Raw genomic sequence first — 13,227 nt, forward strand, 5'->3', positions numbered from 1 at the left:
TATACTTCATTTTGTCCTTAAAGTTCTTAAGCTCTCTTCTTTTTTAAAATCCTTTTTTTCTTTTTGCTGCTTTCTTGTTTTTGTTTGTTTGTTTGTTTGTTTTACTATCTTGTATTCCAAATCACTGATTCAATCTTCTGCTTCATCTAGCCTACAGTTTTCTACTCTGGTGTATTATTTATTTCAGATATTGCATTCTTTTTTTCTCTCTGTTCCCTTTTTATTATCTATATGTCTTTTTTATGTTGTTGAGCATCCTTATAATCATGACTCTAAACCCTCTATCTGATAAATTGCTTGCGTCTATTTCATGTTGTTCTTCTTCTGGAGAATTCTCTTGTTCTTTTGTTTGGGCCCACTTCTTTGTCTTCCCATTTTAACTGATTCTTTGTATTTGTTTCTATATATTAGTTAGATCTGCAAAGACTCTGGCACAGATGTATGTCAGACACTGCCTGTGACTTGCTCTAAGCATCCTGTTGGAGCTATCAGTGATCACAGCTTGTGGAACCCTCTGCTAGGTGTGGATGTGTGCAGAAAGAACCAGGTTGTACACCAAGGACAGAATTTTACCAGCACCAGGTTTTAGGGAGGGTCAGCTAAAGTTTCAGTGCTACCAAAGATCCACCTTTGCTGTTAGACTTAATCACTGAGATAGCCTCCAGCTGTGTGCTCCATAGGGTGGGATGAGGTTATACTGTAAGCAGGACTATTGCTTTCCCTTAGGCTGATGCAACTTGGAAGGCAGTGCTCTTCCTGAGAAAAATGGTTTCTGCCATATCAGGAATGAAATAATATAAGGCTCTGGGTGGCTGTTCCTTCAGTTCTCTCCCCAGCACCACCAACCCAAGACTCTGCTCTGGCAGCTGTAGTCCACTCTGCTCTCCCTCTGCCAGAGTCCAACGTAAGTGGCTGCAAACAAGATTTTGTGTGTTGGCCCTTTAAGAGGCTTTCTGCATCTGTGGCAGTCTCTTCTTGGCAGACAGAAACCCCACTGCTTCTCACAGTTGGATGTTATTTGTGTTCCTTTCCCTATTCTGGAGCTGTAGTCTTAGGAGCCCTGCTTGGGGTTTAAACCCCACGCTTCTCAGGGGGAATCCCCTGGTCATTGTAATACCCCTCTAGAACTTTAGCTGCTACCAATAGGAGCCCAGTGAGCTCTCTTGTACCTCTGCACTCTCTGCCAGTCTTGTGATGTGGTTTCTTCCATCTGTCCTCTGTGATAAGACTTCCAGCTAGTGTTCAGTTGGTTATTCAGGATGGTATTTATTTAATTTAGCTGTATTCCAGTTTGGTCGTGGGAGGTCAGTGTAGCTTCCATGTACTCCTCTGCCATCTAAAATGGACTATATATTTTTAAAAACTAGGCTAAATTTTGAAAGGCACTATGTACCTTCATTAACACAGCATCCCTAGAACAATATTGTGTGGATTTTGAATCCCAGATCTGCAGCTAAAATAAGGCTTATTTTGGGAAATTTATTTATTGTTCCCTCTTTAGTTTTACTTTTCTTTAAAATAGAAAGAATAATATTTTACCTCATATATACTTTGAAATAATTAAAAAGCTAATGGACAAAGTGCACCATGGTTAATGGACATAGGTAGCCTGGTACATAAAAGGATGCCCAATCAATATGTAACTATTACTTTATGTAAATGAAACTGGCACAAAGATTCAGTCTTCTCCCATAGAATTTTTAAATGTTAAGATTTTTTGTAATAAGCCTAAATAGAGATCATTTTGAAATTTTAGCAGTGCTGTCATTTGATACATATATATTAAATTAGTTCCAAACAAATATGTTTAATATTAAAATTCAAATATTTAAAGAAATCAATACTTTCATGTGAACAGAGTTAGGTAAATTAACTTTTCAGAACAGAGGGTTATGATGTTCCTGGAGGTTATAGTATATTTCTGTGCAGCTAGAAAAGTGTAAATTCATGCTTCACTGAATACATATTGAATTCATCTGTAAAGGTTAAATCTATTTCAATATTGGTATCTTTTATTTCTACCTATTAAGAATCTGAGATCATATCCAACAAAAACAGAGTAATACTAAAATTAAAAGGAAAACCTATTTACAATGTCACTTTGCAGTGGTCATCGGTTCAAGATGGAGGTTGATGAAATTGAGGAGAAAAAGGGAAATAGAGGCGTAAATGAGAATGGAGGCAGAATGGGAGTGTGATGTTAATAGTATTGTTTGTGGAGTACAGTGCATAGTGTGATGGCTTTAAAACATGTCTGCAGATTAGCTGATAGTCTTCCCTTCAAAAGACAGAGATGTTTGGCCCTGGCTAGGGTGGCTCAGTGGTTGGGCATTGTCCAGCAAAGTGAGAGATCACTGGTTTCTCTGGTCAGGTGTGGACAAGAGGCAACCAATCAATGTTTTTTTTTTTTTTCCCTCTTTCTCCTTCTCTCCCTCTATCTCTCTTAAAAAACACACACAAAGGTATCTGGTTCCACTCAGAAACCAGGTTATCCTTTATCACTATCTTGATGAACAGAGTGCAGAAATGATGCAGAATGACTTCAGAAGCTGGATTAGAAGAACCCATGCAGTTCCTAGATTCTGGTGCAAGGATTCCAATACTCTGGCATGTGGAAAAAACATATCAAGAGGCTACTGAAAGAGGCTATTGAGAGAGAAAATGGAGAGGCTGGAAGGGAGAGAAGAGGGTACAAAAGAAAGGAGGAAGGAAGAGAGAGAAAGATCAGGAGAGAGAGAGAGAGAGAGAGGAAACCAACATGAGGAATGTGGCAGTTTGGACTCTTTATTCCAGGCACCATGGAAGTATGAAGATGACCCTAGCCCCAGCTACCTTCTGAATGAAATTTCTATGAGACCCTAAATTTTTTAGCTGACCTTTTTAATCCTCAGATTTGTGAACACAATAAATGATTGCTATTGTTTTAGGCTCCTGTTTTTGGGTGGCTTGTTGCACAGCAATGAATAATCGGAAGAATGTGGCCTATGGAATGAGTTAGTCACATCACACAGATGTTTGATATGATTTAATATGGATATGGAGTTTTCTAATTTTGCTTCATATCATCTAGTACATACTTATGCTATGAAAGAGAGACAGATGTTCTGAAAAAGTGTCTAATATAAGTAAGTGAACTTAAAATATTTTAATATTTTAAGATATTTTGTTCATTCAATATATATTTATTGAACATCTACTAAAGGCTTAGTCATTTTCTACACTTTAGCACTATATCACTGAGTCAGACAACAGATGCATTCTTTGTGCCTATTATCCTGAGAAAGAAATAAACAATAAATAAAATATGTATAAAGTAACTCCAGGTAGTTATACGATATGAAGAAATAATAAATCATGCAAAGGAATTAGGGGTGGGTTAAGATAAAGTGGTCAGGGAAGCCATTTCCCAGGAGGTAGTATTTTTAAATTAACATTCCAGGCTGAACAGTAAATATCTAAGTACTGTCTTGTGAAAAAGAACAATGAGAATAATGCGCCTAAAAGAGGAGAGAGAGGTGACATGATGATAATGAATTTGAATTCCATTGTGGATGAGATGGGAAGCCATGGGAGGAATGTGATTGGGAGAATGAAATGATGTTAATCACTTTCTCTTGCATGAATGTAACAGAGAGGTTTAGCTGTTGATAGAAATCCATGGCCTCTTATTTCCAGGGACACAGTAAGAATACATTTCTCAGCCTCCACATCATCAAATGTAACTAGGTGCCTAATACCGAGACAATGAAACGTGATTGGATCTAATGTATACCTGACCCATAAAAATCTCCCATGTGTGCTCTTCAAGCTCCCTCCCACTTCCAGCTGACAGGAAAGGAGCTAACACTTGGAGCACATTTAGTAACCACAGGCTGAAGATGGCAGAGGCAAGGCATCATTAGTCCAGGTACTTGAATAGTTGCATGGAGTAGAGTCTCTGCTCCTACAGCCACCTCCCAATGTACAGTCATCAATCTCACACACAATAACAGCCTCAGCATTATCAACCAGGTACAATCCTGAACTCTCCCATGAAAATCAACTGAAGTGTTTTTGTTTTGAGTAATTACTTGCATGGGACTATTTTTTAACTCAGCCTTGTCTACCTCACCTAACATGGTGAAAAAGAAACCAGCCCCTGTTAAAAGATAGTCTGAACTGAAAAAATAAATAATGAAAAGGCTGTTTTAGTAAAGTAGGGGAGCAATGGATAGTTTACACAAGGGTGGTATCAGTGACTGTGGCAAGATATGGTCAGATTTAGAGTATAGTTTGAAGATTGGGCCAAGAAGACTTGCTGATAGATTGATCATTTTTAAAATGTCAGCTACAAATTTTGAAAATTCTCATAATCTTTCTATAGTCTTGTAATATTAATAATAGAATAGCCATTTCCTGACTCACTTTTTTCTGAGAATAGAAGCCACAGAATTCCACAGTGAGTGCAGAACAGACACCTTCTTATGTAAAATTTTCAAAGGAAGTAAAAACATCCATTCCATGATTCTTAGACTTGATAGACAATTAAAGGTAGAAACAGGTGAGAGACCAAATTTGCTTAGAAGAATATCTTTGGAGAAAATTGTGAGATTCACCTTCTTCCAAGCTCCAAGCTCAAGGTGGCTGAGGGAGAACCTGTTTATTTCATCATCTCAATCCGATGGAGGAGTTTTGCATAGGACCAGACCTCCAGCCCAAAGTGCACCCAAGCTAGGCAGGGGAGACATTTTTAAATTAAGTTTTAATACTATTTTGGATCATGCATCCAAAACACTGAGTAAATGTGTGCTTGTGATTTACATGTACAGTAGGAGTCTTTATTTGTGAGAATGAGCGGAAGGGACATGGGGTCTGCCTGACTCTTCCTGTCGTAGGGAAACATGGAGACACTGTATGAAAGCTAAAATGACCACAGAGCAACAAAATATAGTAATGTCTTGAACATGTTATGAATAATGTCTATTCAACACAGGTTCAATTCACAATGGGAGAGAAATATGAGCATCTCTAAATACGGCCAATCACAACAACAAGGAACTTTAGGTGGGAATGTCATATCATCTAACAGGACTTGGAAAGCCATGAGCTCAGACCACCTAACATAAAGTAAGGAAATCAACATAATTTTATTAATGGTATTAAGCAACTGCTTCTATCCTAACATGGGAGAAAAGTGGCTCTGTCATTGCAATATCTTTAAAGATGGCAAAAAAGTTACTGTAGTTATATTGAAAAATGCTTTAAGAGAATACTAAACATATGATATTCCTTTTCAGGTGTGAGCTTGTTATCAAGATGGAATGTTATCCACATTGTTTATTTTGAAGTGTTTCCTATTTTTTAAAAGATCAAGTGATGAATTCAGAAATTTTTCTCAAATGTTATGCCCATATGTACCCTGAACTTATTTTTTCCACGGATATTCTCAAATCATAAGCATTCTATACATAAAATATCCTTGTTCTTCTCCAGAATACATGGTATATGGATCTTGATTTAATTACAAGAAAAAAGGGGAGAAAATAAGTGTGGAGTTCAACTTCTACTGTATCCATGACACAGTTAATCTAAGACATTACAGCATCTACAAATTCAGAGCACTTTTAAATAATTTCCTTTCTATGATGAAAAGAAAACCATTTTTCTTTAACTACATTTCTTGGCTCTTGTGGCAGAAATGGGATGCCTTACAGTGTTGTAGCAGTTTTTCTCCCTACAGTGTAATCTCTGACTCTTGAACAAGACTATTTCTACCTTCAGTAAGGTGATGTTCAAACTTGATTTTGTGAGTTATATGTACACCTCTGATGAGAGCTTCCCCTGTTAATATAACATGACTATGCAAATGTGTATTTCAGATGAATTAAAGGCATGAAAATTATACATTGGAGTAATACATTTTTAGGGCTTTATGTATTTTAGGTGTTGAAGTTGGAAACTGTCCTTTGTAAGATCTCAGATAAAAACTGTTAAGGTGGGAAAGAGCAAATCATTCTCCAAGTGTATATTTGTTGTGGATTGAGTTCATTTTTTACAAAGGGTGCCTGAGTAACACATTTTATGCTGGACATGTTGCCATTTGTACATGGATTCAATATGATTGTGGATGATCCTGTTGTCAAACTAGATTTAATGCATCATTTTTCTCTCATGAGTCCCTGTCCTTGATAAAATAATGAAATAAAGGATTCTACACTGTGTTCATGACCCTTAAGGATAGTTTTTTAATGCTTTAAATAATACCAAAATTATTCGAGCAAGATTTGGTTGCATTTTTTATAGCTACTTTGAAAAGCAAGTATTTTAAAGCAAATACAAAGCAGAAATGATAAACATTGGTGATTTGTGAAGTTTTTGCTTTCTTTTAAAATTTGGGGTAGAAGGTGAACAGAATGCAGTTACTCACTGGGATAGGGAATTAGAAAGGCCCATTTCATCATGCTGATATTTAAAATAGAAAGGGTAACATTCCATTTGCAGACTTCCTCTTTTTATTCATTTCCATATACTATTTCTTTGTGTGCTTATCTGCCTTCCTTCCTTTCATTTGTCTACTGAAAAGGTCCTCTTAGGCATGTGGATATCTGCTCTAAGTTTGGAAGGAATCAACATTCATCCTCTGTCCCCAACCCAGGACCATACTGGTGAGACATGAAGATGCAGGCACCCTCCTTGCACAGTTAATGCAAATCCTCCAAAAAGAAGGGAAAGCCTCTCACCTTACATGTAGTACTAGCACACTAGCTGGCAGCAGCCACACTAGAACATCCCTGCTACTATTGTCTTAGAGACCCACATTTTACATCAATTACTTAAATACAATTTGTCCACTACTGTCCCTGACTTTTCCATGTATCTCTTTAATCTTAGTCTATAAAAACTCTACCCACTGTATAAGACCCAATGAAAATATCATTAGGTATTCCCTAGTAACCTGTGCCAGAGGCCACTATATATTTTAATATTTCTATAGTTTTTGCTTATGCTTGCCATACACTATATCATATGACTATTCATTGATGCCTTGTTTTTAGTACCTGACAATAGAATCCTTGAGTGCAGGTCAATGTTTTATAGGTCTCTATATAATTTCACAATTTAAAACTCTGCTTGTAATAGGAATTCAATAGTGATTATTAACCATTAAATTGATAAAGCTATGGAACTCCTAGACTAACACATGATCTATGTAACAATGTTTAATGTTCTATGCCACAACTGCATTTTAATCATTTCTTTTCCTCAGAACACATTACAAGAACTATTCAATGGTACCACTAAGAATATGTCATGAAAACTATTCAATGGAAACATAAGACATTGGGATTAAGATTTAGGAATTTTAGGATCCATTTACGATTAGACATCATTTGTTATTTATAAACAATTTTCTGTATATGTAACATATATATGAAATAGTTGGGAAAATACTTCTTTTTTATATCAAACAGCATTTGCTTTGCGATAGCCTGGCTCATCCAGAAATCTATTTGTCGCAATCTCTAGAGAAACGTACCTCTCACAATGATGTTGGTGGACTTTTTTGCAGGGTTTCCTACATTGTTATTGGCAATGCAGCTATAAGTACCAGCATCTTCTGAGGTGATGGCAGGTATGGTCAAAGTTCCTCCATTCAAGACAGTCTTTTCAGGCAGAATCCCAAAGGACCTGACCCAGGTGAGAGATGGTGCAGGCTCTCCTCCTGTCGTAACACACACTAATGTTATGGCCTCTCCAGGATTTACAACTATAGGGTCATCCACCAAGAGTTTAATTGACGGAGATGCTAAAAGACATAAACAAAAGAACATGCACCTATTTAGATCTACTACTACTAGAATTCAACAGTATGCTTTATATTTATTCAAACAATTAACATGAAATAGTGCTGTCTTTTGTCAAAATCTTATTGTAATTATCAATTTGAAACCAGTATAATGATTATATATTTAATTCTGTGGCATAAACCTGTAGAATTATATTAAGAATCTTACACTTGGAGAGGAGAATTAAAATTTATAGTTTCCTGGAGTATTGTTCAGAATTAGAATAGTAAGAAGGATAAAGTTCTAAAACAAAAATCTCTTTCTTTTTTAATGCTGGCAATGACCATTTGTTTTTGTCACTCCACATATAAATATTGTAGCTGTTTACTCCTTACATTTTCATGGCAAAGATCATCAATTATTTAATTTTTGGATCACTCTGTAGTGAAATGATACATATGTTCTTATAACCTAAATAAAAATGAGTAAGAGATAGAGGCATAGATCATTCCAAACTTTTACCAAGGAATAGGCCTGGTTTTTTATCTTGAAAGAAAAACAAAACCGTGTAATTCTAAGACAGACCCCACACTTCATCTCTAACTTCTCTGTTCACAAAGGTTTAGCTACTGAGTTCTCATTAACTACTGCTTTAAAATTTAGAAACAAACAAAAATGAGACCTCAAACACAGTCACTAAACTATGTTTGAGACAGCTCTCATTTTGAGTTATAATAATCTCATGAGTGAAAACAAGTCATTTGCCATCTTTCAGATTTAAAAATACAAGAATAGATATCCATTCAATGAAATATGCTGTGTTATAGACTTTTCCTCAAACACTTAAAATAGAAACTGAATACAAACTGTGTTCACATACAGCATTTTTTCCTGTTTACAATTCAATGGCAGCCCATGTAATGCATCTCTAAATAAAACCAGGGGCATGGATTATGCTGGTGTTTGAGTTCATACATTCAGACATATATTATGTCAAAGATAAAACTATTATATGAAATCAATCTATATTGGAAACATTTAAGGTGTTCAATTGTACTGTATGTTTTTTTCTTTTTTTTTTTTTAGATATTAGATTCAGCTTAGAGTCACAGAGTGTTTTTATCAGAATAAAAGGTAAACACCCTTTGTGGTCCAATATTATCTGCATAGTTTAAAAGGACAGAGGAGAGCAAGAAAAATTTTCATATGATTAATATGGTTATGTGGGACAAGGTATGACATCACTAGATGACACATTTAAAATCATTTTTGTATATTGGTTTTTCTAACATCACTATAAGTAATATGGAAGTTTTTAAAGTGTCTTAATAGCCCTTTAGAAGTGTTGACTTTAAATTGTGATTATTTATGATTAAAAACATGTTGATGAATTCATGTAGTGAAAATAATATGCAAATACACTGCAGTTTGGTAGGAAAAAATACCTCAAAGAATTATTTGATGTTGTGCAATGGATGGAAGCTATTAATTAAATATTTTGAAATTAGACATTATAAATAATTATTGATATCATAAAAAGTGAAAGAAATCCCTGTAGCCCAATTTGATATAAATATATCTCTTACAAAGGTATTTAGTTAAAATATAATTTTAGAGACTTCCAGTCAAGATGGGAGCATAGACAGACATGCTTTGCCTCCTTGCACAACCGTAAAAATTACAACTAACCTCAAAACTAAAATCACCCAGAACTGCCAGAAAATCAAACAGTATGGAAGTCCAACAACCAAGGATTTAAAAAAGACATATTTTAGAAGACTACCCAGACAGGTAGTAGGGGTAGAGATGGGGAGCCAGGGTGGAGAAGATGCAGTGTGGTAGCAGTGAGGTGGCAGCAACCAGGTAGTCATGGCAGCCAGTGGAATGGATGGTTCCACATTAGGGGTACCTGGGGGGCAAGCTCCAGGTGAGACTGCATGGCCCAGGGTTCCTAGCACTGGAAAAATAAAGTCTCACAACTCTCGGCTGTAAAAACCAGTGAGGGTAGAGGAGGAAAGAGAAACTGCAGGTCTCTGAAGACAGTCTGTTAAAAAGGGCCCACAGGACCCTAGAACATACACAAGCCCAGCCACTCTGGAGATTATAACCAGGGCAACAGCTAGAGGGGTCCCAGTCCCATAAGTGACTGGAAGTGAGGCAAGTGTGGAATAAGCCTCTAGCAGTCAGGCAGTGGCATTTCCCCCTCTTGGACCCCTCTCCCACATACAAAGACACAACATGCTGAAGTGGGCTGCCCCACCCTGGCAAATACCTAAGGCTCCACCTCATACAATGTAACAGGTGCACCAGTCAAAGCAGCTCTACCTAATACACAGAAACAAACATGGGGAGGCTAACAAATTGAGGAGACAAAGCAATATGGCTCAAATGAAAGAAGAGAACAAAATCCCAGTAAAAGAAAGTGAAACAGAGATAGCCAACCTATCAGATGCAGAGTATAAAACACTCATGATAAGGATGCTTAGAGATCTCATTGAGTATGGCAAAAACATAAGGGATAAAATGAAGGTTACACTAGGAGAAATAAAGAAAAATCCACAGGGACCAACAATGAAGGGAAGGAAGCAAGGGTTTAAATCAGTGAATTGGAACATAAGGAAGAAATAAGCATTCAAGCAAACAGAATGTTGAAATAAGAATTAAAAAAAAAAAACATGAGGAGAGAAGAAGACGACTCTGGGACATCTCCATACATGCCATCTGAATCATAGAGATGTCAGAAGAAGAAGACAAAGAGCAAGAAACTGAAAACTTATTTGACAAAATAATGAAAGAAAAATTCCCCAATTTGGCAAAGGATATACACAAACAAGTCCATGAAGCAAAGAGAGTCCCAAAGAAGTTGGACCCAAAGAGGACCACACAAAGACACATTAGAATTAAATTGCCAAAAGTTAAAGATAAAGATAGTACCTTAAAAATAGGAAGGGAAAAGCAGCGAGTAAACTACGAAGGAGTTCCCATAAGACTATCTGCAGATTTCTCAAAAGAAACTTTCCAGGCAAGCAGGGACTAGCAAGAAGTATTCAAAGTGATGAAAGGCAAATACCTAAAATCAAGATTACTCTACCCAGCAAAGCTATCACTTAGAATTAAAGGACAGTTAAAGTGCTTCCCAAGCAAGATAAAGCTAAAGGAAGTCATCATCACCAAGCCCTTATTATATGAAATGCTAAAGGGACTTATTTAAGACAAGATCAAAACTATGAAGGTTAAAATGACAAGCTCACAAATATCAACAACTGAATTTTAAAAACAAACTAAGAAAACAGAACAGAAACAGAATCATAGATATGGATATCATCTGGAGGGTTATCAGCGGGGAGTGAGAAGGAGAATAATGGAGTGAAAGTTGCAGGGAATAAGAAGCATAATTGGTAGGTACAAAATAGACAGGGGGAGGTTAAGAATGGTATAGGAAATGGAGAAGTCAAAGAACTTACACACATGACCCATGGACATGAACTAATGGGGGGATTGCTTAAGAGAAAGGGAGTACCCATTGGAGGGAGACAAAAAGGAAAAATTGGGACAACTGTAATAGAATAAGCAATAAAATATACTTAAAAGTAAAAATAAAATAGCTTACATGATAAAAAATAAAAAATATATTTTAGAGAGTCCAACATTTATATCATATAAACAAATCTCATTTGTTCCCCAGCATATTTTAGTAAAATTAAAAGTGACAAGGCTTAAGGGCCATTCATACTATATGTTTGGCCTACAGAAACACATAGTGATGACATTAAGAAACACTTGAGCTTGAAATTGACTTGTATAAGAAGTTGTTTTTCTTTTAGACAATATTTTTCTTAATATTTCAAGACAATTTCAGAGTTCAAAAACAGTATATATAACAAAAATTTATGATACATTGCAGAACCATATTCACAATCTTATTAATAACTCCTCATTTTTCATATCTGATTTAAAGAAAGTGCTGCACACCTTATTTTTATTGAAGATAACATTTATTTTCTCTAATTATCACTGATTTTAAAAGTAGCCCAAGCAGATCATAAATAATGGCTAAAGAATGAAAGATTTTAAGAATGTTTATAAGTATTTTAGTCTCTAACTTTTCTGACTTTAAATCTTGAAAAGATTAAAGGCTAAATTTTTGTCATTTTTGCATTAATGTCTAACTTTTGATTATAAAAATATCAACTTTTTTAAACTATGAGGCTTTGCATAAGAACCTTAGGAACATCAGGATTCATCAGGCTTAAGTGTAAGTTATGCCCTAGAAAAAAAAAGTAGGAACAACATTAAAATTTGTTTCTATTACTAAAAATATTTTAAAGAAAAGATTTCTTATTAGAAGAATTCTTTGCTACTTTGGGGATATACTGAAGAATAACTTAACCCTGGCTGATGTGGCTCAGTGGATTGAGTGCTGGGCTGCAAAACCAAAGGGTGGCCAGTTCAGTTCCCAATGAGGGTGCATGCATAGGTTGCAGGCCAAGTCTCCAGTAGGGGGCACATGAGAGGCAACCATACATTGATGTCTCTCTCCCTATCTTTCTCACTCCCTCCCCTCTGTTTATATATACATACATACATACATACATAATTTTAAAAAATAATTTTAAAAAAGTAATTTAAAACATCTGGAGCTAATTACTTCCTTCTTATAAGCTTCCACAGCCCCCTCCAAGTTTTCCCTTTCATATCACATTGTATAACATTAGTTAGTCACTACCCTTGCTCTTGAGCCAGGAGTACAGTGTCATGATTGCATTCTCTGAAGTATGGCATGATGGTTGAATGGTAAGTGACATATGGGTTCAGATCTGAATTAGAGATATTCAAAGATGTGTTTCTTTGACTAAGAAATAATATGAGAATTAGAAGTGAGTCATAGGGAAAATCATACAAAATAAGGAACATGAAAAAACAGAAAATACTCCAATAAAAAATCCTCAGCTAGAATGATATTTGTCTTAGTTTGAATTCCCCCCAAAAGCAGGTCCTGATACAAGTAGCGAATTTGAGTGGAGATTCCAGGAAGCATATTGAAAGAGCAGAGAAGAAAGATAAGAAAAACCAGTCAAATAGCACCTGTGAATGTTTGTCACCATGCCAAACCCCACCCCTTGCTGCTGGGAACACAGCTCAGAGCTCTCCTTCTGAAGAGCAAGCAGGTTGGGCAAGTGTTTATATACCAACTGTTGTCCCTCATTAGTTGAGGATAATTCCTTGGGTCTTAACTCCCCAATCTCATGCTTTGGCTAAACACATGGCAGTCCAGAGAAAAACCTCACAGAAGGATACGGAATATGGAATCTGTCAAAAGAAACTACAGTAACCTCCAGAACATGCTCAGAAAAGGCAGGACACCCAGAGCATTTGCTAGGACCTCCTTCACATGTAAATTCAATGATCTATAGTAGGTGACTTGGAGATAATGTGAAAAGGATTAAGATAGAAGAACAAG

General features: G+C 36.1%; 1 protein-coding gene across 1 annotated transcript in view; it reads right to left on the reverse strand.

The window, feature by feature from the left end:
• MDGA2 (MAM domain containing glycosylphosphatidylinositol anchor 2) overlaps positions 1-13,227 on the reverse strand; it is an 835,187-nt gene that overhangs the window by 256,062 nt on the left and 565,898 nt on the right. The window contains exon 6 of the mRNA XM_045848684.1: positions 7,517-7,786. Coding sequence (XP_045704640.1) covers positions 7,517-7,786 — 270 coding nt within the window. The remainder of the gene's footprint in view (positions 1-7,516; positions 7,787-13,227) is intronic.

The sequence above is a fragment of the Phyllostomus hastatus genome, unplaced genomic scaffold (genome assembly GCF_019186645.2).
Source record: "Phyllostomus hastatus isolate PE091 unplaced genomic scaffold, TTU_PhHast_1.1 phas_contig_62, whole genome shotgun sequence".
Classification (NCBI taxonomy): Eukaryota; Metazoa; Chordata; class Mammalia; order Chiroptera; family Phyllostomidae; genus Phyllostomus; species Phyllostomus hastatus.